General features: G+C 43.8%; 2 protein-coding genes across 2 annotated transcripts; both read right to left on the bottom strand.

Annotated features, from left to right (window-relative positions):
* Nucleotides 1–2,287: 2,287 nt before the first annotated feature.
* LOC136654309 (olfactory receptor 5AP2-like) lies at nt 2,288–3,223 on the bottom strand. The gene has a single exon (XM_066631271.1). The coding sequence runs from the start codon at nt 3,221–3,223 to the stop codon at nt 2,288–2,290; it is 936 nt and encodes a 311-aa protein (XP_066487368.1).
* Nucleotides 3,224–10,531: 7,308 nt separating this feature from the next.
* On the bottom strand, nt 10,532–11,491 carry LOC136644561 (olfactory receptor 5AR1-like). The gene has a single exon (XM_066620562.1). The coding sequence runs from the start codon at nt 11,489–11,491 to the stop codon at nt 10,532–10,534; it is 960 nt and encodes a 319-aa protein (XP_066476659.1).
* Nucleotides 11,492–22,482: the final 10,991 nt, after the last annotated feature.

Below are 22,482 nucleotides of genomic sequence, written 5' to 3'. Positions count from 1 at the left end.
AAAAAGTGGGTCCTGGCGCGTAAAAGTTTGAGAACTACTGGATTAGACATTATGTTTGAAATTATATTGTGTTGTGAATATCTTACATATAGTATTCGGCAGAGCTTTTTTTCTAATGGAACGCGGGGGGACGGAGTTCCGGCACCTTTTTGCAGGGGCCCCTCCCCTTTGGAGCCATTCCAGGAGGGGGGGAGCAAAACAGAGGCATTCGCTGGGTGGGTGCTGGGGGGTGCAGGGTGGGCGGGTGCCTGGCCACTGCCTGACAGCACAACGACCCCCTCCTGCCCCCATCCCTAAGCTCTCGCCTGAGCCCAGCCCGCCTCCCCTCCCCCCAGTGCTCTGCTTCCCCGCGCAGCTTCCAAGCCGGTGGAGGGCACGGGGGACACACGCCGACGCCAAGGAGGAGGATGGACAGCCAGGGCTGTGGCACCCACAGAACACCCAGGTACTGGCTTGGTGAAGGAGGAGGGGAAGGAAGCTGGCTGGTGCAGCCCTGTGCCAATCTGCAGCATGAGCCTAGGCGTGTCTACTCAGAAGAAAGTCTCATTGTGCTCAATGGGGCTTGCTCCTGGGAAAGGGTGCATAGCCTTGCAGCCTGAGAGCCCAAGCCTATGCATGTCTACTCAGAAGTAAATTCCATTGTGTTCAATGGGGCTTACTCCCAGGAAAGTGTCATAGCCTTGCAGCCTTAGTAGACAGGCAGAGGTGGGGCTCTGAGGCTGCAGTCCTCTCCACACCTTCCTGGGAAGAAGCCCCACTGCCTCTACTGGGACTGACTTCTGAGTAGACAGGCAGAGGTGGGGCTCTGAGGCTGCAGTCCTCTGCACACTTTCCTGGGAGGAAGCCCCACTGCCTCTACTGGGACTGACTTCTGAGTAGATAGGCTGAAGAAGGGCTCTGAGGCTGCAGTCCTCTGCACACTTTCCTGGGAGGAAGCCCCACTGCCTCTACTGGGACTGACTTCTGAGTAGATAGGCTGAAGAAGGGCTCTGAGGCTGCAGTCCTCTCCACAGTTTCCTGGGAGGAAGCCCCATTGACTCTAATGGGACTGACTTCTGAGTAGACAGGCACAGGATTGGGCCCTGAGGCTGCCATCCTATCCACTGTAAGCCCCATTCACTAAAGTGGACTTCTGAGTAGACATGCATAGGATTGGGCTCTTAGGCTGCAATCCTAGGCACTTTCCTGGGAGTAAGCTCCATTGACTAGAATGAGACTTACTTCAGAGTAGACATACCTAGGCTTGGGCTCTTAATTCTGGCAGAGAGATATATCTGCACTCGTTTTCACATGCTAAGGGCAGGTGAAAAGGGATTCTGTGTGTGTACAACGTGCTGTCCAGCCTTGCCAGAGATCCTCCTCATCCTTCCCCCACAAGCATGCCTTCCGCCAGCCAGTGTTTGCAGCTCCTCTCCAGCAATGCACAGCAGCTGCTCAGGGCAGCAGAGAACGTACAATTGCATGCCAAGCACCTTCCCAAAGACACAGAGTATTCTGATACCTGAATTAAACTGTATTTAATTGCTTGTTTGCAAATGTAGCTGTTTCTGTGTGCACCTAAGGACCCCTCTCGTGTAAGAATTCCTTTTTTGTTCTTACTCCCACAGTGCTCAGAGTAATTTTACTACATGGAACTCATGTAAGCCATTTTTTGGAATCTATTCACTGCTTCCTCTCCTCGAAGCAGTGCCACACTACATACTATATGCTACAAGTGCACCTGTACAGTATTTTTCCCCATGTGTAGAAAAAGTAGCTAGGGGAACGGGATGTGGAGATTGACAGCTCAATCCTATGCATGTCTACTCAGAAGTAAGTTCATCTTTAGGGGAAAGCACATAAAAATATTTTATTTCTCCAATAAAAAATGGTTTATAAATAAATAAATAAATAAATAAATAAAAGATTAACAAGTTGTGAGTTCCTGCCTTTTTTTTTTTTTTAAAAAAAAAGCACTGGTACTGGGAATGTATTCATCTCTATGATCAGTGATATGCTTAGGAAGCTTTATTATATACTTTGAAGTGAAAAGAGATTCATCACAACATAATCTGCAAATCATGAATCTGCTCGTGCACGAATGAAAACAAAATTCAGATAGAAGTTCATGATATCTACTAACATGTTATCTGATTGCTGTTTTACATGCCCAGCAAAATCTTATGAAAAACTTTTCTGGGACCACACCATTTTCACCATTTGGGTGTGGCACAGGCCAGGGTTGTTTTTTGTTTTTTGTTTTTTTTTAAAACAACTTTAAAAATGCCCTTTAAAAAAATACAGGTATTCACTTGGAAACAATCCTTTCTAGTATTTTCTGCATGGCATCTTTTACCTCCTTATTCCTTAAGCTGTATATTAATGGGTTGAGCATAGGGATTACTACTGTGTAGAAGACTGCCACAACCTTGTCTTGATCCATGGAATAGCTGGAAGTAGGACGCAGGTACATAAAGAGGAGGGTTCCATAGAAGATGGTGACAGCTATCAAGTGGGATGAACAGGTGGAGAAAGTTTTGTACATGCCCTCTACTGAGCTCATCCTGAAGATGGTAGAGACGATGCAGCAGTAAGAAATGAGCACTACTGATGTGGTGGAGATCTCATTGAATCCAGCAAAAACAAAAAGCAGGATATGGGTGAGGGTAGTGTCAGAGCAGTAAAGCTTACTCAGAGGAGGTCCATCACAGAAGAAGTGGTTCAGGATGTTGGAATTGCAGCAAGATAATTTTAAGCCAGCCCCAAAATGTATTGTTGAATTTAGAAACCCAGCTACATATGACAAAATCACTAGAAGGATACAGACAGTTTGGGACATGATGATTGTGTACACCAATGGTTTACAGATGGCCACGTATCGATCGTAAGCCATTACAGCCAAAAGGTAGCATTCTGTAGTTGCAAAACCAGCATAAAAATACAATTGTAAGGCACACCCTGCATATGAGATGGTTTTCCTCTGTACTAAGAAATTGACTAGCATCTTGGGGGTTACAACTGAGGAGTAGCAGATATCCAAGAAGGACAAATTGCTAAGAAAGAAATACATGGGCGTCTGAAAGCGAGAATCAGTCTTCACTATTACAATGATACCAATATTCCCCACTATGGTGACAATGTAGATCAGTAAGAACAGTACAAACAGAGTGTTCTGCAGTACGACTTGGTCAGTGAATCCCAAAAGAATGAACTCATCCACCAGAGTGCAATTGTCCCCAGCCATCCGTTTGTAATCAGATCTGAAAGAGTGCAAAATTAAATCCAATCATACTTGTGCTAGTTTTTATCTATGAATTTAGGACTGGCTGCTTCTCCCTTTCTGAAGAATGATTTTAATGATTCAGTGATTCACCCACACATTTGAATCCTTTAGAAAGTGCCATGGCAGGAAACACATGGTTGTATTGTAGAGGAGATTTTTGTGCATATAGATGATTTTCAATTTTTTTAAAATTCATTTGAAAAAGATCTCATTTGACTGCTGGATTAAGCTAGAAGAGATTTTACTGCGGAATTAACCATCTATGCATTCAGCCCAGAGATGTGTGAGCAAAACAGAAGGCCATGCGTGCACTGTTATGACTCAGACGGTTAGAGAGCATATGGACTCTGACTGCCTAGCAACTGATCATCTGTATCAGAGCCTTCAGTATGAAACATCTGCTTGGAGGAAGGTAGGGGAAACCTGGACAAAGTACAGTTTTTCTTTCATTTCTCCCTGAAGCTGTAGAAAGTTGTTAATTTGTTTTGAGCTGGCATGTGTGTGAATGCAAATTTCAGTATATATTTTTATCCCCCCTCATCTGAATCTATATATTACACTCCCACTGCAGCTGATATGCCTGTGGAAACCTGTTTCGAAACTTTCCATGCCCACATTACTGCAACTGCCTCATGGAGCTTCTCTCTCATGATCTGTACAAGAGACTGTGAGCCTCATTGTTATAAGCAAGCAATTTCTTAGGGCTAGGTCAGATGCAGGAGGGTTATTTAATTTTTAAAGAGCAGGTGTGGGGGACTGAGAAACAGATTGTCATCACAGGGGAAAGCTAAGAGATTTTTAGGAATTTGCCCTATCATGATTTTGCTCTTGATTGTGCCCTCTCATGTGCTATTTTACACAGAAAAAAAGCTTTCAATGGAAAACAAATGGCAAGTATTTTTTTCTGTTTAAAATAGTATGTGGAGGGTGCAATTGGAAGCAAAACAGCTGACCCGCTAAAGTCTCTCTCTCTCTCTCTCTCACACACACACACCCCCCCCAAAGGGCAACTCAACTTTGTCTCCTGCTATTTAAATAATAAAAATCACATCCTCTGGGCCACACTGTGTGCTTAGAGACACATCTGACTTAGTGATATCAGTTAAAGCACAATAAACAGCTATAATAATCTTTCTGCAATATGTTGTGCAGTAAATGTGCATTTATTTTCACAACTTCCCTCTACTTGTGCTTGCTATATCATCTTTTCTGAATGCTCAAAGTACCAGGGAAAATCTACACCCGCCCACCCTGATTGGACACCCATTGGTATTGTGAATACGATGCTGAATGTAATTGAGCTTCACAGTACAATTGGGATGTTTCCAGGATGTACTTAGTGACACAGATTCCACACACACCATCTATGCCCATATCATATTGTGGCTATTTTTTTTTCCATTTATTTGTTTAATTCTATGAATGCTATATGGCTCTGGCATGGAAGCATTGGAGGAACATGGAGAAACATATATTTTAAATTTGAAAATTTCAGATTTAATACTTGAGATGTTGAAGTATCACTATCTCTGTTTATAAGTTACAAACATAGGCAAAATTGCCCCTTCTCTCTTTCCCTGACAGCAATAGAAAATGTTTTGTGGCCCTTGGATGAGTTTCATTTTTTAAACAGTGTTTAGAAACTGGGTACTTCATCTGTCCTGTGCTGGGCTCTGCATTCATCCAGGTGTTTAAAGGGGACAGAATATATAGCTTTGATCCAGCACTAGTTGGAGCATACTTCAGCTATTATGTGGAATTTCCCTTTATTAAGAGGATTGTTGAGTCTGAATGCTTTTTGCCTTGTTATTCAATAGTATTCAGGCTGAAATTTTTACAGGTTTTGATTCTGGGCAGAATCTGAGCACGGATAGGACTATCATAGTCATTAGTCCTTATAACCCAATAGAAATGCCAGGTGCAGAAGTAGTATATCTCTAAAGACCAATACTGGAGACAAACAACGGGAAGCCTTTTTCTCTTGATTTCCTGCTTATGGGCTCCTGAAAATCTCTGCTGGAAACAGAACGGACCCACTGGTTTGATTCATCAGGAATTTTATGATATTGTTGTTGGTTGAGCAATTTACACCAGCTCAGCTCCAGAAAACGTTGCTTGGTACAGCAAAAATCCTGCCAAGTTATCTTTATGGTTCCCAGGATCTTGGCTAGATCCCAAATTGTGGATTATAACCAGCCCAGCATAAGCTGTGATGAAGTGTAACAATAACAAAAATAGCAATGATGATGATACTGATAATATATATGTATATCTATTTAGCATATGCTAAAATTATGTCAGGTGATTGCCCTCAGAGAACCAATGAGCTTTTTTCTGAATACTTGCTGAGAAAGCTGGCAAAGGTTGAGCCCGTTCCAAAGTCAGCCAAGAGAAGCTTACCTGACACTTGTTCTTCAGTCCACTCCTATACATGTTTACTCAGAAGTCCCACTATGAATGGGATTTACTCCTAGAAAAGTGTGCATAGGACTGCAGTCTTAGACTTCCTACAGCTGGTACTAGTCCATTGTTTTAACATTTCTTGTGCTAAAACTTGAACATATGTTGGAAGTCAGATTTTGCACTTCCACTGTCATTCATAGGGCATGAAAAAAACTTTAGAAATAACATGTTTCAGTGGAGTGAGGATTGGAGTACTTTAGTGAAAATCCTGACAAATTTACTAGTCAGGTTTCCATTAAGATAAAGAGTCAATACAGAACTACTTCAACCCAATCAAAAAGCAAATTCACATTGCTCCAATCCTGTAAACACTTACCTGGCAGTTAGCTCTATGGAACACAGTGGAACTTACTTTTGAGTAGACATGCCTAGGATTGCACTGAGTAATCAGTCAGCTGATGGGGTACAAGTGCATCCATCCTGCATATAAGAATATTGTTTCATGGAGGAAAAATATATAGGTCCCAGAAGTCAAATATCCTAACTTTACCCAAGTTTGGAGCAAGAGAAAGCGAACCAGATTTGTTTTGAGCTTAGTAAGTCAAAGAAAAAAGAAACAATATACATAAAGTGAATGCAATAAAAGTTATAACTTACCTATGGGTGTCTTTAACTTTAAAGAACTTTCTTTAAAAGACAGAAAAGCAGTACACACACACACACACACAAATCCTCACATACAAAACTTTTCCAGCTCCATTGCAAGTATTTTAGTTTTTTGTTTCAATAAAGTCTCATTTAAAGGTTTCTTAGCTGAAGGGCATGGTGTTTTATTCTAGGTTTGGGAGCTTTGGGAACCCTACCCCCTTAGGATCTCTGTAGCATGAAGTTCATTACCTGCTGCTAAGAACATTTAAATTGCCTGCTATAGAAATGATTTATCTTGCAGCATTACCAGTCTGAGCGAATCTCAAAAATCTCTCAGATAGCCACTGAGAGTCAGGCTGCAATTCTATACACACTTATTTGGGAGTAAGTCCTGTTGACTCCAATGGAGCTTACTTCTATGTAGAAATGCTTAGGATTGTGCTGTCAGTATAGTGCAGTGTCAGTATAGTGCAGTGTCGGCGCTCTTGCGCCGTTGCAAGCGGCAAAGGTAGGCATGGAGGGTGGGTGGGTGTGGGAGGGAGGAGGACGGCCCCGGGGGCAGGTGTGCAGGGAGCCAGGGACAGGGCTGGGACCCTGTGGTTATGCCGGATCCCAACCCCCGTCCCCGGGGAGAGAAGAGTGGCTTTGTGCCGCTCTGCTCTCCTCAGACTTGCGCCACCTCCGCAGGTGGCACAGGTCCGAGGAGACCAATTGGGGTGTGCAGCCTTTACCCATGGGTAAGGGGAAGAGCTTCCCCTTGCCCGTGGCTGAGCCGCTGCACCCAATGAACCTGCGTTGGATGCAATGCAAGCCTCCTGGCTTGCCTGCTCCATTGCAGGTTTGGATTGCACCCTTTGGGTGTATTGTGAGGATTAACAAGTTATCGTCATCATTATTTATAATCTGCAATGCACCTAATGTGTGCTAGGCACTATACAGAAACACTAATAAACCTTTTGCTGCAGGCTCATAGTCTACACTTCATTCAAATATTTAAATATAAGAGATTTTTTTTAGGGGGGGAGGGGTACCCTTCTGGTAAAGTAGTACAAGAAACTTCCTGGATAGTATGTTTGGCAGCTACTGTTAGTAGTAGTGATGGTATCATGTTGTTGGGGGGAGCTCAGAATAGTGAGGTAGGGGTAATCCAAAGCTCATTACAAGCTAAACCCAGTCCCCCCACCCAGGCCCAGATCATGATGATTAGCTTGATGGCAGCCTCCTTGGTGACTCCCCAACCCTCACGCTATGAAGCCAGGAGAAGCTGAAAATTACAATTCCCAGGATACGTGGCAGCAATGGCACTTCCAAGCAAGGTCAGGAGCTTCCTTTGCTGCCCGGAAGCCTGGAAATCCAGGATAAGGCCTTTGATCCTTTCCACCCTCCTCCACTATTCCTGCTCCAAATAAAGTTTGGGAAGGGGAAATGCCAGTGGTGATTGGAAGCTGGCTATGGCAGAATGTTGGTAAAGGTTTGGCAGGAAACCAAAGACTTTGAAAAACCGATTTTTCTCCAAGTGGTCTCTAGGAAAACATTGAAAGACAGGAAAAATTATAAAGTAACCCAAGAGTGGTTTGTCCTTCACTAGCTGCCAGTAAAAATAAAATGATCATAGTCTTTCGAGACTGAAGGTTGCCAACCAGTGAACTGCTTACCTCGTTTCTTGTTTAATGTAGTTAGTGGCAAAACAGTGGGTATTTTGTGTCGGGTTATTGTCTAGATTCATCACAGACATTTATATTGCTTTGACATTGCTATTCTGAGTGATTTTCCCCTTCTTTGCCCTCACTGTTCTTGGCATCATTGCCATCAATGTAATTTAACTGGATTGATTATGCAACAGGTTACTGCTGATGATGTCATGGGCTGCCAGCACCAGGTTGCTAGGATCCTGGGGCAAAGTCCCATACTGGACCCCCATCACACTTCCCATTCACACCCTGATAGTGCATTGGGCACTGCAGCTGAGATCACCTTTGAGCCACCTTGACCCAGCCAGAAAGATTCTCTTGATGGGTTGGCTTTTGGCTAGAGCCTGACCTGGCAAAACCCCTGATGTAAACAACCTCTGATGTCATGGCACAACATCTGATCTGATACCGTAATAGACACCAACATCACATGGGTTGCCACAGTCTATCAGATCCAACAGTACTTTGTGCAGTCCTCCTGCGATGTGTCAAGTGCCCTTTCACCTTGGTTTCTATGTTCAGAGACCAGTCTGGTCTAGCCGTGCATGTTCTCATTTGAGCTGTAGTTTTCCTGGCAGGGCCTTTAGTCCTGGAGAGTGTGTGGTGTGAGTGGCTGAAAATGTAGTCTGTCTCTTATGCTCCACTGTAGAAAAGTGGGCAAAGCGGGTTGGGGGTAGCAGGAGGTGCAATTTTTTTGCTTTTTTCCTCTTCCCCACTATTCCTTATGGGTAGAGGTCTTCTTAAATATTTTCTTTTTTGCAGACTTTTTTCCCCCAAGGGAAAAGTTCAGAAAGCGGTGTTGTGTTTTTATTCCAAGAGTGCAGTTTTATAAATTATAAGCACTTTAAAAGTGTACTAGGTAGGCGATATAAAAGTGGTACAGGGTTAGCAGATGCAGCCATAGTCATTACACAGTCAATTAGGTGTTAGAAATTTTTTTATTTTCAGATTTTGGTTTTGTTTTGTTTACAAAAATGAGAAAAGCAGAAAGCAGTGTTGTGTGTTTTTATTTTGTTATCACTGAAAAATCATGCCTCCACTTATGGGGTTACTCCTACCTATGCCATGTCTGTGGTCGACAGTATTTTTCTGGTGTTAAGAGCATGTCTATTGTCTGAAGAGGGGTTAGGATATGCTGTACATTGACTTCCCCTCATCCTTCCCTCATCCCTCCCATGTCATACCCCAATTTCCTCCCTGTTCTGGCCTCTCTGCTGGCACAATTGTTCTGGTGTCCATGTGGCTTCCAAGCTACAATGCCATGGCATTTTTCCAATGCTATGCCAGTGACCATGGTGCATCCATTGGCAGGCAGGTTCTACACTGGCAGGGCTGTCATTGCACGGGCGTATGTGGAGATACAATAGCATAGCTTGATGATAGGACTGGGCTTCTTATCACTCTTACACCAGGTTCTTGTACCTGTTTCCTCAAATAGAGCCAGGTGAATCCTTCAAGGGACAAACAGGGCATTCCATTCACATTCATGATGAAGTCTGTCCTGAACAGAATGTATACTGACTGAGGGCCCAATCTTATCCAATTTTCCAGTGCTAATGCAGCCATGCAATGGGGCATGCTCTGTATCATGTGGTGGGGAGTCAGTCACAGAGGCCTCCTCAAGGTATGGGAATATTTGTTCCCTTACCTTGGGGCTGCATTGTGGCTGCACAGGTGTTGGAAAATTGGATAGGATTGGGCCCTCAGATATTTGCTGTCTTGCCATTCCTGGCATCTATTTTTTTAAAAAGCTCCCTTTCTAGAGGTAGTAATGTTTGCCAAGCAGCTACTTCTAAGCCATTTGCACATACATTGACTCATTACTGTATGCTTTTCCTATTTTGAGACATTATGGTCACCTCAATAGTCTACTGTTGTAATGCATCTGGGGCATTTCCAAGTACTAACTGCATGCAGTGAAAATATGCAAGTAATTTGAACATAGCATATTTCCTTTCTAGAGACTCGTCTTCACGTTCTCCTGTACAAGAAGCATTTTCAGCCTACTGAATCTTATAATCACCATGTAGATTAAGCTACAATATCAAGGTTTGACTACCAAGCTTGTTTCATGTTGTTGATCATAGATTAACAAGAACATATAGACTTACATTTATCAAATGTATGAAAAGCAAAGTAGCAGGAAGATCTTTAGTTCAACTACGGTTTCAACAACTACAGTTTCAACATACAGTGGATAACATTCACTCTGGAGTAAAATGCAGATACATGCAATGAAACTCGGGGCCCAATCCTATCCAACTTTCCAGCACAGGTGCAGCTGTGCCAATAGGGTATGCACTGCATCCTGCAGTGGGTGGGCAGTCACAGAGGCCTCCTAAAGATAAGGGAACAAATGTTCCTTTACCTCCTGGATGCATTGCAGCTGTGTCAGCGCTGGAAAGTTGGATAGGACTGAACCCTCAATACCTTAAAAAAAAATTCAAAATTGAGAGGTCAAAGCATGTGACTTCCTTCCCTTTCTGGTGAAAAAAGTCGCATCAGTCAATCTTCCTGAAAACTATTGTTACTTCATCATACTGCCACGCACCTTCCTGTGAATAGCTCCCAAGGCGTCTTTCACTTCCTTGTTTCTCAGGCTGTAAATCAAGGGGTTCAGCACAGGGATGACTATTGTGTAGAACACAGCAAGAACTTTGTCAATCACATCTTGGATGGAAGATTTATTGCTAGTCTTGGGTCGGAAATGCAAAATGAGAATGGCCCCATGAAAGATAGTGACAGCAGTCAGATGGGAGGTGCAAGTGGAGAAGGCTTTGAGTCTGCCTGTAGCTGAGCTGATCCTCACAATGTTGGTGAGAATATACATATATGAAACCAAGACACCCAAGATGGTGGTTATTTCTACAAGACCAGCCACATAAAATATCAAGAGCTCATTGATGTAGGTATCAGAACAGGAGAGTGAAAAAAGTGCAGTGATGTCACAATATATATTATTAATCTCATTAGACTGGCAGAAGGACAGCTTGAATATGAAAATTGTATGAATGAGAGAATGCAAGAGCCCAAGTACATATGACCCAAACACCAAAAGAAAACAGAGTCTAGGAGACATGAGGACAGGATACAGAAGGGGTTTACAGATAGCCACATAGCGATCGTAGGCCATTGCAGCTAGGAGAAAGCACTCTGTGCTCCCCAAACCTATGCCGAAGTATACTTGCAATGCACATTCAATGAGGGAAATGCAGTTTTTATCTGTTAGGAGGTTCACTAATGACCTACAGGCAACCACAGATGAGAAGCACACATCCAGAAAAGATAAGTTGCTGAGAAAGAAGTACATGGGGGTATGAAGCCGAGGGCTGGCCCTGATTAAGGCAATCATTCCTAGATTTCCCACTAAAGTGCTCATATAACAAAAGAGGAACACTAGAAAGAGGATGATCTGCAATGTGGGGTTGCTTGTTAAACTCACAAATACAAACTCTTCGAACACCATGCTCCGGTTTTCCACTCTCATGACACCCAGAGTGTTGTTTTTTTTCCTCCCAGACCTACAAAACAAAACACAAAATATGGCTCAGGTAATATTCCATTTCTCCATAGTGCACTAAATATACTTGTGGCCACCAGCCATGGTGATGGCCGCTAGCTTGGCATCGTTTTAAAGGAAACAGACAAATTTATGCAGCTCTTTCTCATAATTTAAATTCTATTCCCCATTTCAGAGGCAGTTTCTTTCTAATTGCCAAACAAGCAGATAAAAAACAGGGAACTTCCCATTATGCTTCTCTGTGAGCTCCTTTGAGCCATATGGCTGGTCAATAAGAGAGATGAGACAGGTGATTTATGCTTGCCTTGGTGGGATGAGGGTTGTCCACATCCAGACACAAATGAAAGCTACAATCCAATGCACACTTACCTGGGAGTAAGCCCCAATGAACACTGTGGGACTCGTTTCTAACATCTCTAGGACTGTGCTGAATAATCCACTACAAGGGCACAGTGGATGCTGAGGAACATTCACAGTTTATAAGCAACCTCTGCCAGATTGCTTTAAGGTGACACGTGGCTTTTGAATTGTGCGACATGGTTACATTCATTACCGTGAATGTGGAAGAGAATAGTGTTTTGATCTGAAGTTTTTTTTCCAAACTTCCTAATGTACAAGTTGGATGACAGTAAATTCAGATCAAAACACTCTGCCTAAAAGTTTTCTCCTTCCTTTGCATGCACACTACCCTAAAGGATCAAGCCCCTCTGAATATATTTAAGAGAGATTATCATTACTTATGCTTTGTTAAGTACTGAAACTCTATGTAAGAGTGCAAAGGAATTAATGCAAATGGTTGGCAACCTTCAGCCTCAAAAGACTATGGTATCGCGCTCTGAAAGGTGGTTCTGGAACAGCGTCTAGTGTGGCTGAAAAGGCCAATTTGGGAGTAATGGATCATCATAAACATTACAAGGAATCTCAATTATACCAGCAAGTACAGGCACACCTGAGGAAAAGGAAAAAAAAAAACAAAGGGAAAAAAAACACCTGTTATTTCACTGCCAGAAAAATCCAGGCAGACTATGACATTTAAAAAATAAAGACTGAAATTCTGTACACCCTTACTTGGGAGTAAGTCTTATTGAAGTCAAAGAGGTTTGTTGTCTGATATGTAAAAGATTATGCTGAAAGTTCTTCACTGCAGCAGTAGTTGTTCTGGCAAGAGCCTCCTGAGTAGGTGCACAGTGGAAGAGTTTTTGGATACAGGTAAAAAAAAATCAGTTAGAGTCATGAAGATATTCATACAGCAATCCTTAAGCTGCAATCCTATTAACACGTACCTGGTGGTAAATCCCATTGAACTCAGTGGAGCGTAATTCTGAGTAGACATGCATAAGCTTGTGCTGTAAATAATTTTTTCTCCCCTGAAATCAACAGTAAGCTTTCTTCAACAGTGTTCTCAATACGATTGCCATTTTGTCCCATGTTTAGTGGTCTTCTATATTTTGAGTTTGTCGAGGAGGGAGTTTCTCCTTATCAGGCAGAGTAGCGGAATGCAGCTTCAAGGACGGAGCTTGCAACCCAGCAGAGAATACACAGACAGGCAGATTTCCACCACCAACCAAGTCTATATTTACACATATTCACAGCTACAGCAGCAGCAGCATAGACAAAGCAGCAACATCAAAGACACTTGCAGGACAGCAAAGAGGAAACAGCAAATAACATATGACTTTCCACAACCACCAATGACCCACAAATGAGGGCTCTCACAGCCTTATAAAGATCTGTGAGCCAGTCAGGATGGGTGTTGCTTCATCCTCTCTCCTCACCCTGTCTTGTGATGCATGATCTCATCCCTGTGATTGCATCTGCCACATACAGTTACATTACACTTACACTGCAGTGCATTGTGAACCCTTTCTCATGATGACTCAGCACTTTACACATAGGCTGCATGGAATACATTAGACCAGGGGTGCTCAATACGTCGATCGCAATCAACCGGTCGATCGCGAGGCAAAATGAGTCGATCGCAGGCTTCTCTCCCGTCCACGTATCCCTGGGAGTGAACCCCGTCCTGGGAGTGAGCTCCTGTCCACGCATCCCTGGGAGTGAGCCCCGTTGACTCTACTGGGGCTGACTTGTGAGTAGACCTGGAGAGGAGCCACTGGCAGGCTTCTCTCCCAACCACGCATCCCTGGGAGTGAGCCCCATTGACTCTACTGGGGCTGACTTACCTTTCCCCTGTTTTTGCACTGGTATGTATGGAGATCTGCCCCCCCCCAACTTCCATCTGTTGGTTCTGTGTGCAAGGGGTTTTGCACTGGTCTTGCTGTGATGTCTATATAGAGATCTTCCCCACACCTTTCCCCTGTTTTTGCACTGGTCTGTATAGAGATCTGCTCCCCCCCCACTTGTATTGGAATTGAGGAAGATCTGGTGAGGAGGTAGATGTGGTGTCAGCAGTGGCCCCTTTAAGGGTAAGGCCTGGGCATTCAGCAGAGTGTGCTGCACAGCTGCAGCCACTTGAAGGCAATAGGGCCCTCAGGGATATAAGAGCACCTGAGGCAGGAAGGGCTCCACTTATTTATGTGAGTCAGCCTTTTCCTACATGAAGATCATTAAGTCCAAGTACCGTTCCACCATGACTGATGAACATTTGGAAGTGTGCTTGAGGCTGGCTGTCAGCAGCTACTGTCTGGACTATGCATCCTTGGCTGATTCACTTCAGTGCAAGTCATCAAAGTAAACTCAAGTAATTACAAAAAATGTTTATACATAGTTAATTATGTTGTGTTGTGCAATATTGGCTCATGCGGTTATGCAAGGTACACCAACATACATTGTACACATAAATGTTATATGTTATGATGGTGCGAACATTGTAAAAAAACTCTGGTAGATCTCCGGGCCTTGCTGGGTTTCAAAGTAGTTCTCGAGCCAAAAAAGTGTGAGCACCCCTGCATTAGACCCTGCCTTACTCAGGCCCGCAAATTCTGTCTGGGTTATGCTCCAACCCTGACACGCAACCGGTTATCCTGCTGTACTTGTTAACCTTCATTCGTAGTCCAGCAACACTCAGTCCCTAACAGTTTCTTGAAGTATCTACACCTAAATGCTCTTCATCTTCCAGACAAGTCTTATCCCCCTCTTTTAGAATTCCCTGCCTTAATTTCTTGCACACTTTTCCGTTTAAGGCTGTTATTACTTCTTGACATTTTGATGGCTGCCATTAGAGAAGTGACTTCTTACAGCTCCTTGCTTTTTTCATATCATCCCTCAATTATACTAGAAACGAAAACGATCATCGACGTTCATATCTAGTATCTGTTAAAACAAAATAAGTGTGGGGCCTCTTCATAGAAAATGGGATGCCAGCAAGTCTAAAGAAATTTAGACATAATGAATGCCAATGATGGATCTGAGTTCTCAGGGATTAGGAACGCTTCTCTAGCAAAAACAGCAAAGAGTCCTATAGCACATTAAAAGCTAACACATAATAATGCCATATAAGTTTTCATGGATTAGTGCCAACTCCATCAGATACATGAAGGTGTATCCAGAATTTACATGTATGTACACTAAAAGAGCTGATTTTTTTTTCTTCAAACAAACCACATCTCTCAAAGCTCTAAATCCTCTGAGGACACCAAATTCATCACAACCTCTTGTGGGAGAGGTAAAAATGTCCTTTTAAGATGCATCATTTTAAAGACTGAAGCACACAACAGCGGCTTCCTGTTTTCAATGGAAAAACATAATTCCAGGTGAAGAGACAAGATAGGGGAGGAACAGAATTTGCCCTCAAGGACTAATTTGTATGATGCCACAGCAGCCAGAATGTAGGAAGTCTCCCCCCTCCCCCCCAGAGATAACCTCTTACCAGCACCCACAGATTGAAGATCTTGGATGCAGTAGAGGAGAAAAGGGGGGGGGTGTTGTAATGCTGGAAAGAGTCCATATTTTTAAGAGCGTTGAAAACATGAATATGAAGAAACCGACTGAGAATTTCACATGTCTCTGTAGGAACACAAAGATATGTATTTGTGACACAAAGGGTATGATTCTCCTCATGAATAAATATGGATTCCTAACAGTAAACACAGCAAAATTGATATTCATATGATAATCGCATGTGGTAATTCACTCCAGGGTCCCGTACTAGCAGCATACACCATTATCGGAAAAACTTCAACTGTGAAATTGTTCTCCACTGCTGTCAGACTTTCCCCACATCTTTGTGCAATGAATGCCCATTTTTCCTTTAAAAAAACTTTTTAAAAAAGTTTGGGGGACACTTCCAATCCCCCAGAGGTTTCTGTGATGGTTCAGCCCCCTAAAACCTGCTGGAACATCCCCCTAAAGTAGCCATTGTACTTTGTTTGAAGCTACTATTCCCAAACAACTATGTTCTGGATGTGAATTTGGTCCTTCTCTATGTCTGGGCTAGCCACACCTCCTGCTGAGACTGGTATGTATCAAAGTTGTCTGTCTAGGTAAGGAGGTGAGATGACGTGGGCAGACAGTTCCCGCCTATCCAATTGGGTATCCCTATGACATCATCAATCGTAGGTATCTTAAAATCAAGCACAAAGCTGCTTGGGTGTTTTTTTTTTCTTTTGTTGGCCTGGTCTGCTATTGGAATCTAATGTTGGTTCACAGAAGGCACATAATATCCAGCAAGTCAAGAGACTGTAATTCCTGAGACAACATAAGTTGCTAGCAGTGGGGATTGTGTTCTAGCTAGTCACATTTACAGAATTACTGTAGATACTCACCTATAAGGCAAGAAATTTATACATTTAAATCCTGCGTCGCTTGCCTCCTTGTCCTATCCGCGGGTCACTAACAAGCCAGGGCAGCTCAGGGACAACTAGGAGAAGCCTAGAGGAGCTTCCATCTGGCCCGCCGCACCCCTCTGTCTGCTGCCATGCTTCTTTGGCTGTGAGAGACTGCAGCCTGAACTTGCAGGCATGTGAGCAAGCCTCGGAGCCATGTCCTGTAAGAGGAACAGACTGCAGCCCAGACCTTGCCCTGGCATGGGCACAAGCTGCAAAGCCCAAACTTGCAGGGGCCAAGCTTTCCAGAGCTCGCAGGGGACTGCGGTTTGCGCAGGACTCGGAGCATCACGTGGGTAGAAGAGGCTTGCCGAAGGAGAAAGTGTAGAGCTGCACGTGCTTTGAGTGGTGGCTGCATTACAAATCTCCAATTACAGAGCTTTCTACTAGGAAGGTAGGGTACACCAATCAGCTTTCCTCCCTTGTGCCTTTGTTCTTGATTATCTGCATTTTAAAGAAAAAATAAAGGCTATCTGCTTTTTAAAGAGGGAGCTGCAATTTAAAAATCCTTGCTGCCCCTGTTCTGTATGGAGATGTTCTCCCCCTGCTCCCTGCCTTCTGTTGGTTCTGAGTGTGCAAGAGTTTTTGCACTGGTCTTTTGCACACACATCCCCCCCCCAACTTCCGCCTGTTGGTTAAGAAAATGAAAATATTTTTGCACTGGTTACTGTGAAGTCTGCATGAAGATCTTCCCCCTTCCCCCACACCTTCCCTCTGTTGGTTGTGAGTGTGAAACTGTTTTTGCACTTGTCTGTATAGAGATCCCCCTTCCCTCTGTTGGTTCTGAGTGTGAAAGGGCAAGCTGGAGCTCCTCCTCACATTTCTCTCTCCTCACTGCAATGATTGGCTCCTGACCTTCTCAGCATGGGAGAAAGGAAGGGAGTGTGCTGCTTGTGAATTTTGCAAGCAGCTTGTGCAGGAGGCTAGTTTAGAGTTTTTCTGACCTGCAGACCAACCAGGACCTAGTGACTAGGCATCTTCAGACCAGTTCACATAGTACCAGTATAAACCATAGGTACTGTAAACCTTGTCCACTCCAGTCCTAAAAATGAGTTCTGAAATGCAAAGGAGAGCATCCTACACGGCATCTTTCACACTGAAAGTTATTAAACATGCCAAGGAAAGCAAAAATTCTATGGCTGCAAGGCAGTTTAGTCTCTTTTTCTCCAATCTCAAACAAGTTTTTCAGATACACTAAACTGCAAGCAATGCCACATTCTAAGAAAGCTATGTGTTTTGTACCTGCCCCTGTAATGGAGGATCAGGAGATCACCTGCTAGATGATGTGATGTTGACAGCGATTCCCATGTTTTGACAGCTGGTTGACAGCTCTGGGAATGGCAGGGCTAGTGTCTACAGCTGTAATCAGTTAAGGCCAATGGAGATTTTGATGGACATGGACTAACGAGGGGGCTCACACCTGAGCCTCATTTTGGATAATAAGGACCTGCAAGAATGAAAAGCAGCCCCAGAAGGAATATAGGACACACAGAGGAGGGGAGTGCTGGGACTCTGCAGGAGGAACATGGAGCAAATGGAGGAAGATGTTGAGATTCTGCCTGACAGATCTGCGTTGGACCCATCCAAGGACTGCTGGACTGTCAGTGGCAGATTCTGTGGGACTGGGCTTTGAAGCTGCTGTAGGCTTGCACTAAGTTAAGTGAAGTTTTGGAGGAAGGGAAAGCCTCTGTACAAGAGGAATTGCCAGGGACTAATTGTTTGTGTAGCAATAAATTTTGTTAATTGCTCTCAAACTGATAAGGGTGCTCTATAGTTCCTTTGCACACTGCAGCTGCCGTTTCTGGAGAAGGGTAGGTGTTAATTATCCCCCAAAAGTGGGCATTGGAAGAGAGATGGAATATTTAGACGGGACAAATTGGAACCAGAAGTGGGGCGCGAAGACAAATTGGTTCCAGGCTTAAAGGACAGCACCTTTTCCTGCCATGGAGAAGGATCTGAATGATTGGGTCATGAAATGTAGGCAAAATGGCTATATAGTGGTTCGCTCCAACATTCAGATACGGGGACTTCAGTTGGCCAAAGATGAAAAACATTAAGGGACCAAAGGCATTGCACAGTTTATAGCATCTGCTGGCTTGCACACATGGCTCATGGACCGATATGGACTGTGCCTTCGCCAGAGGACAAACACCTCAAAGAAACTGCCTAAAGAACTGGATGACAAGGTGACATCATTCCACCAATAAGGCAAAGACAAAAGAATGCCTCTGAAGCAGCTAACGTTGGCAACATGGATGAAACCTCAATGACTTTTGATCTGCCTGGCAACAACTGTTAGAAGTATTGGTGAGAAGACCATACTTGTGAAAATGACCAGTCATGAAAAACCCATTTCACAGTTGTTCTCTCTTGTCTAGTAGATGGCAAAAAGCTGCACCCAGTGCTAATTTTCAAAAAGAAAACATGCCAAAGAACTTAAAAATTCCAGCTGAAGTAATTGTACATGTCCATCCTAAAGGCTGGATGGATGAAGAGGGTACTAAATGGTGGCTGCATGATGTGTGGGGTAGGCAACCAGGTGCGGGGCTATTAACTCGTGGCATGCATATCACGCACTGATGCGTTTAGCCCTGTCCCTATATGGCAGTGGTCGGGGAACAGGGGTAAATTACCCCAAATGGGGTAAAAGTGAAAATCTGGGGGTAATGAGGAGGTTGCACTGGCCAATGGCGGAACTATCGGCATAGCAGCAGTTATTACGGTCCATTATAGCACGGATGGCCAGTGTCAGTGTGTGTCAGTGTCACCGCATCCTCCTTCTCTGCTCTGCTCCCCCCCCCGCTCTCTCCAGGGGGCCGGCAGCGGGCTGGTGCGCTGTGTGCACACCGCCCGCTGCCCTGCTCCCTTCCGCTCACCTTCAGATGCGGTGAGCGGAAGGGAGCAGGCGATACACTCAGGCTGTATCCACAGCCTGCGTGTATCGCAGCCGCCCGCTCTCTCCGCTCTGTGCGGGAGACTGGAGCTGCCCGGCGCTGTAGTGATGATGTCATCACACAGCGCTGGGCCGTCAGTGTCTCCCGCCGAGCGGACAGAGCGGGAGGAAGAAGAAAAGCCGCGCCGACCGACGTGGGATCGAGGTAAGGTGAGTATTGTTTATTTTTATTGGGGGCATCGTTGGGCTACCTATACTGGGGGGATCACCGGGCTACTAACTACCTATACTGGGGGGTCATCTGGCTACTGACTACCTATACTGGGGGGTCATCTGGCTACTGACTACCTATACTGGGGGGATCACCGGGCTACTAACTACCTATACTGGGGGGTCATCTGGCTACTGACTACCTATACTGGGGGATCACCGGGCTACTAACTACCTATACTGGGGGGTCATCTGGCTACTGACTACCTATACTGGGGGGTCATCTGGCTACTGACTACCTATACTGAGGCATCACTTGGCTACTGGCTACCTATACTGGGGCAGCTACACCTCTGTATGGGGGATTCTGTTGTATGCAAAAGACTTGCGAAGATACTGTCCTCCGGGGGGGGGCAAGTTGAAAAGTTTGCTAGGGGGTGTGCTGTTTGGAGGAGAGGGGTCGGGGGGCCTGGTGGTCATTGTCATCATGTGCAGTCCAAAGTGGGGTGCTGGACCTGAGGGTGAAGTGTATGACCTGGTGCTTAACACAGCTTTAACAAATGCCAAATTTCTGTGTCTTGCACCCCCCATCAGGGTCCATCTCCTGTACTGCCGCTGCACTGCTACTGAGAGTCCATCTCCTGTACTGCCGCTGCACTGCTATTGTGGGCCCATCTTCTGTCTGCCAAGTCTCCACCATTCTGTCCTGTCAAGGTATGAGCAATGGCTACCCACTCTAGCTCTAACTACATGACCTTAAGCCTGGTTTGCGCACCACCTACAAAAAAGCCCCCCAACTCTGCCTTGGCTGTCTCTAGCAAGCACATCATTGCCAACACCACTCTGCCAGCCATTGATAATGATGATGATAAAATCCTCTGTGAGATAGCAAAAATATAATGCAACTTGCTAGGCACGTTGGACACCTAACTACTCACTATATACCACCCCATGGCTGGTGTGCAATGTGTTCCAGTAAAAATAATGCACATCTTTATTAAATTTGGTGCATCCTGCTAATTCGGTACACAGCCTGTCAGTCAGGGTTACAACTTTTCCAATCATTGTCTTTTTCACCCTTCAGATGACATCAATTAGAAAAAGAATATACCAGGAAGAATTCCTTGATTATGGGTTTACCCAAATTGACGACAAAGGAATAATGAAACCACAGTGTGTTGTTTGTTTGAAAGTACTGACTGCAGAATCTTTGAAAAAGAGTCAATTGAAGAAACACTTGGATAATTTGCACCCACATCTGGCTTCAAAACCACGGGAATATTTTGTCAATTTGGAAATGTCTGTCAAAAGACAAAGATTGGACAGCAGCTTTAGAGGTACATTCAGTCAATGTTCAGCATCCAAGGCTAGCTTTGAAGTGGCCTGGTTGATTGCCCGAAACAAAAAACCTTATACTATTGGTGAGGATTTGGTTAAACCAGCAGCTTTGAAAATGGCAGAGATTATGTGTGGTCAGAATGAAGCCAAGAAACTAAATTGTGTGCCCTTGTCTGCAAGAGTTGTTAAAGAAAGAGTTTCTATTTTAGCAAAAAATGTGAGGCAACAAGTTATTTCCTCAGTAAAAGAGAGTAAATACTTTGCTATTCAGCTAAATGAGACTACGGATGTTAGTAGTAATTCTCAGCTGATGGTATATGTCCGCTACAAAGGTTTACATTTAATTGAAGAGGAATTGTTGTTTTGTTCTCCTCTTGACTTGCGATCTCGTGGAATTGATATCTTCAATAAAGTTAATGAATACTTTAATGACGTCAATTTAAAGTGGGAAGACTGCCTTGCTGTGTCTGTTGATGGAGCTCCAGCTATGTTGGGTCATGTTAATGGTTTTGTGGCTTTTGTGAGAGAGAGAAACCCAAAAGTTGAAGTAAACCACTGTATTATCCATCGCCAGGCTCTGCTTGTGAAACATTTGGAACCTACATTAGAGGCCGTCATGCATGATGTTATGAAGATTGTCAATGTTGTCAAAGGACATGCACTAAACACGCGATTATTTCGTGAATTATGTAAAGCTGGTGATGCTGAATATACAGACCTACTTTATCATACTGAAGTGAGGTGGCTCTCACGTGGAAATGTTCTGAACCGAGTGTGGGCTCTCAAAACTGAACTTGAAAGTTTTATGGTTGAGCAAAAGCATGTTCTTGCAGAGAAGTTTACAAACCCCTTGTGGGTTGCACATCTTGCATATTTAGCAGATATGTTTGAGCATGTTAATGTATTGAACAAAGAATTGCAAGGAAAAAACATAAATATAATTTCAGCCAGAGAAAAGATTTCTGCATTTGGATCAAAGCTTTCATATTGGAGGCAAAAAGTTGAACAGAAAAAGATAGCTACCTTTTCAACGTTAGCTTTGTTCTTGGAAGATTGTGAAAATATTACTTTTGAAGACATCAAGGATACAGTTATAAGGCATCTTACTAAACTCAAAGAGCGGTTCTCTGATTACTTTCCAGATCTTGATTCACATGCTGTCAGTTGGATTGTAGTCCCCTTTAAATGTGAAATTTGTGCTGTACCAGAAGAGCCTCAAGGGTTGGCAGAGTCACTTCTTGAGCTTCGATGCAGTAATGAAGCACAGATTGCATTTGAAAACAAAGCAGATCTTTCACATTTTTGGATGTCAACACCTGCAAAGGCCTTCAAAATTGCACATGAGGAAGCATTCAAAAAGTTGCTGCCTTTTGCAACAACCTACCTTTGCGAACAAGGATTTTCCACTCTTACGAACATAAAAACAAAGACAAGAAATCGATTGGACCCGGAAGACTGTATCCATATTGCTCTGACATCAAAATGTCCCAATATTGATGATCTCGTATCCAAGATGAAGCAACATCATTTCTCCAAAATCTGAAGTTTTCAAGTAAGTTGAAGCTTTCAAAGTAATTTTAAATACAGTATTTGAATTCAAAATGTTATTGGATGTATGATTTCCTTACTTTCAAATCAAGGGGGTAACGTCTGCGTTTATAAATTTTTTGGGGGGTAAGAGGTAAAAAAGTTCCCTGACCCCTGCTATATGGGGTGTAGGCAAAGGGCTACAC

The sequence above is a fragment of the Tiliqua scincoides genome, chromosome 1, assembly GCF_035046505.1.
Source record: "Tiliqua scincoides isolate rTilSci1 chromosome 1, rTilSci1.hap2, whole genome shotgun sequence".
NCBI classification, from domain to species: domain Eukaryota; kingdom Metazoa; phylum Chordata; class Lepidosauria; order Squamata; family Scincidae; genus Tiliqua; species Tiliqua scincoides.
This window is presented reverse-complemented; position numbering and strand designations above follow the sequence as displayed.

Coding starts and splice junctions, on each gene's coding strand:
- LOC136644561 (XM_066620562.1), bottom strand. CDS start 11,491: ATGAGAGTGGAAAACCGGAGCATGGTGTTCGAAGAGTTTGTATTTGTG.
- LOC136654309 (XM_066631271.1), bottom strand. CDS start 3,223: ATGGCTGGGGACAATTGCACTCTGGTGGATGAGTTCATTCTTTTGGGA.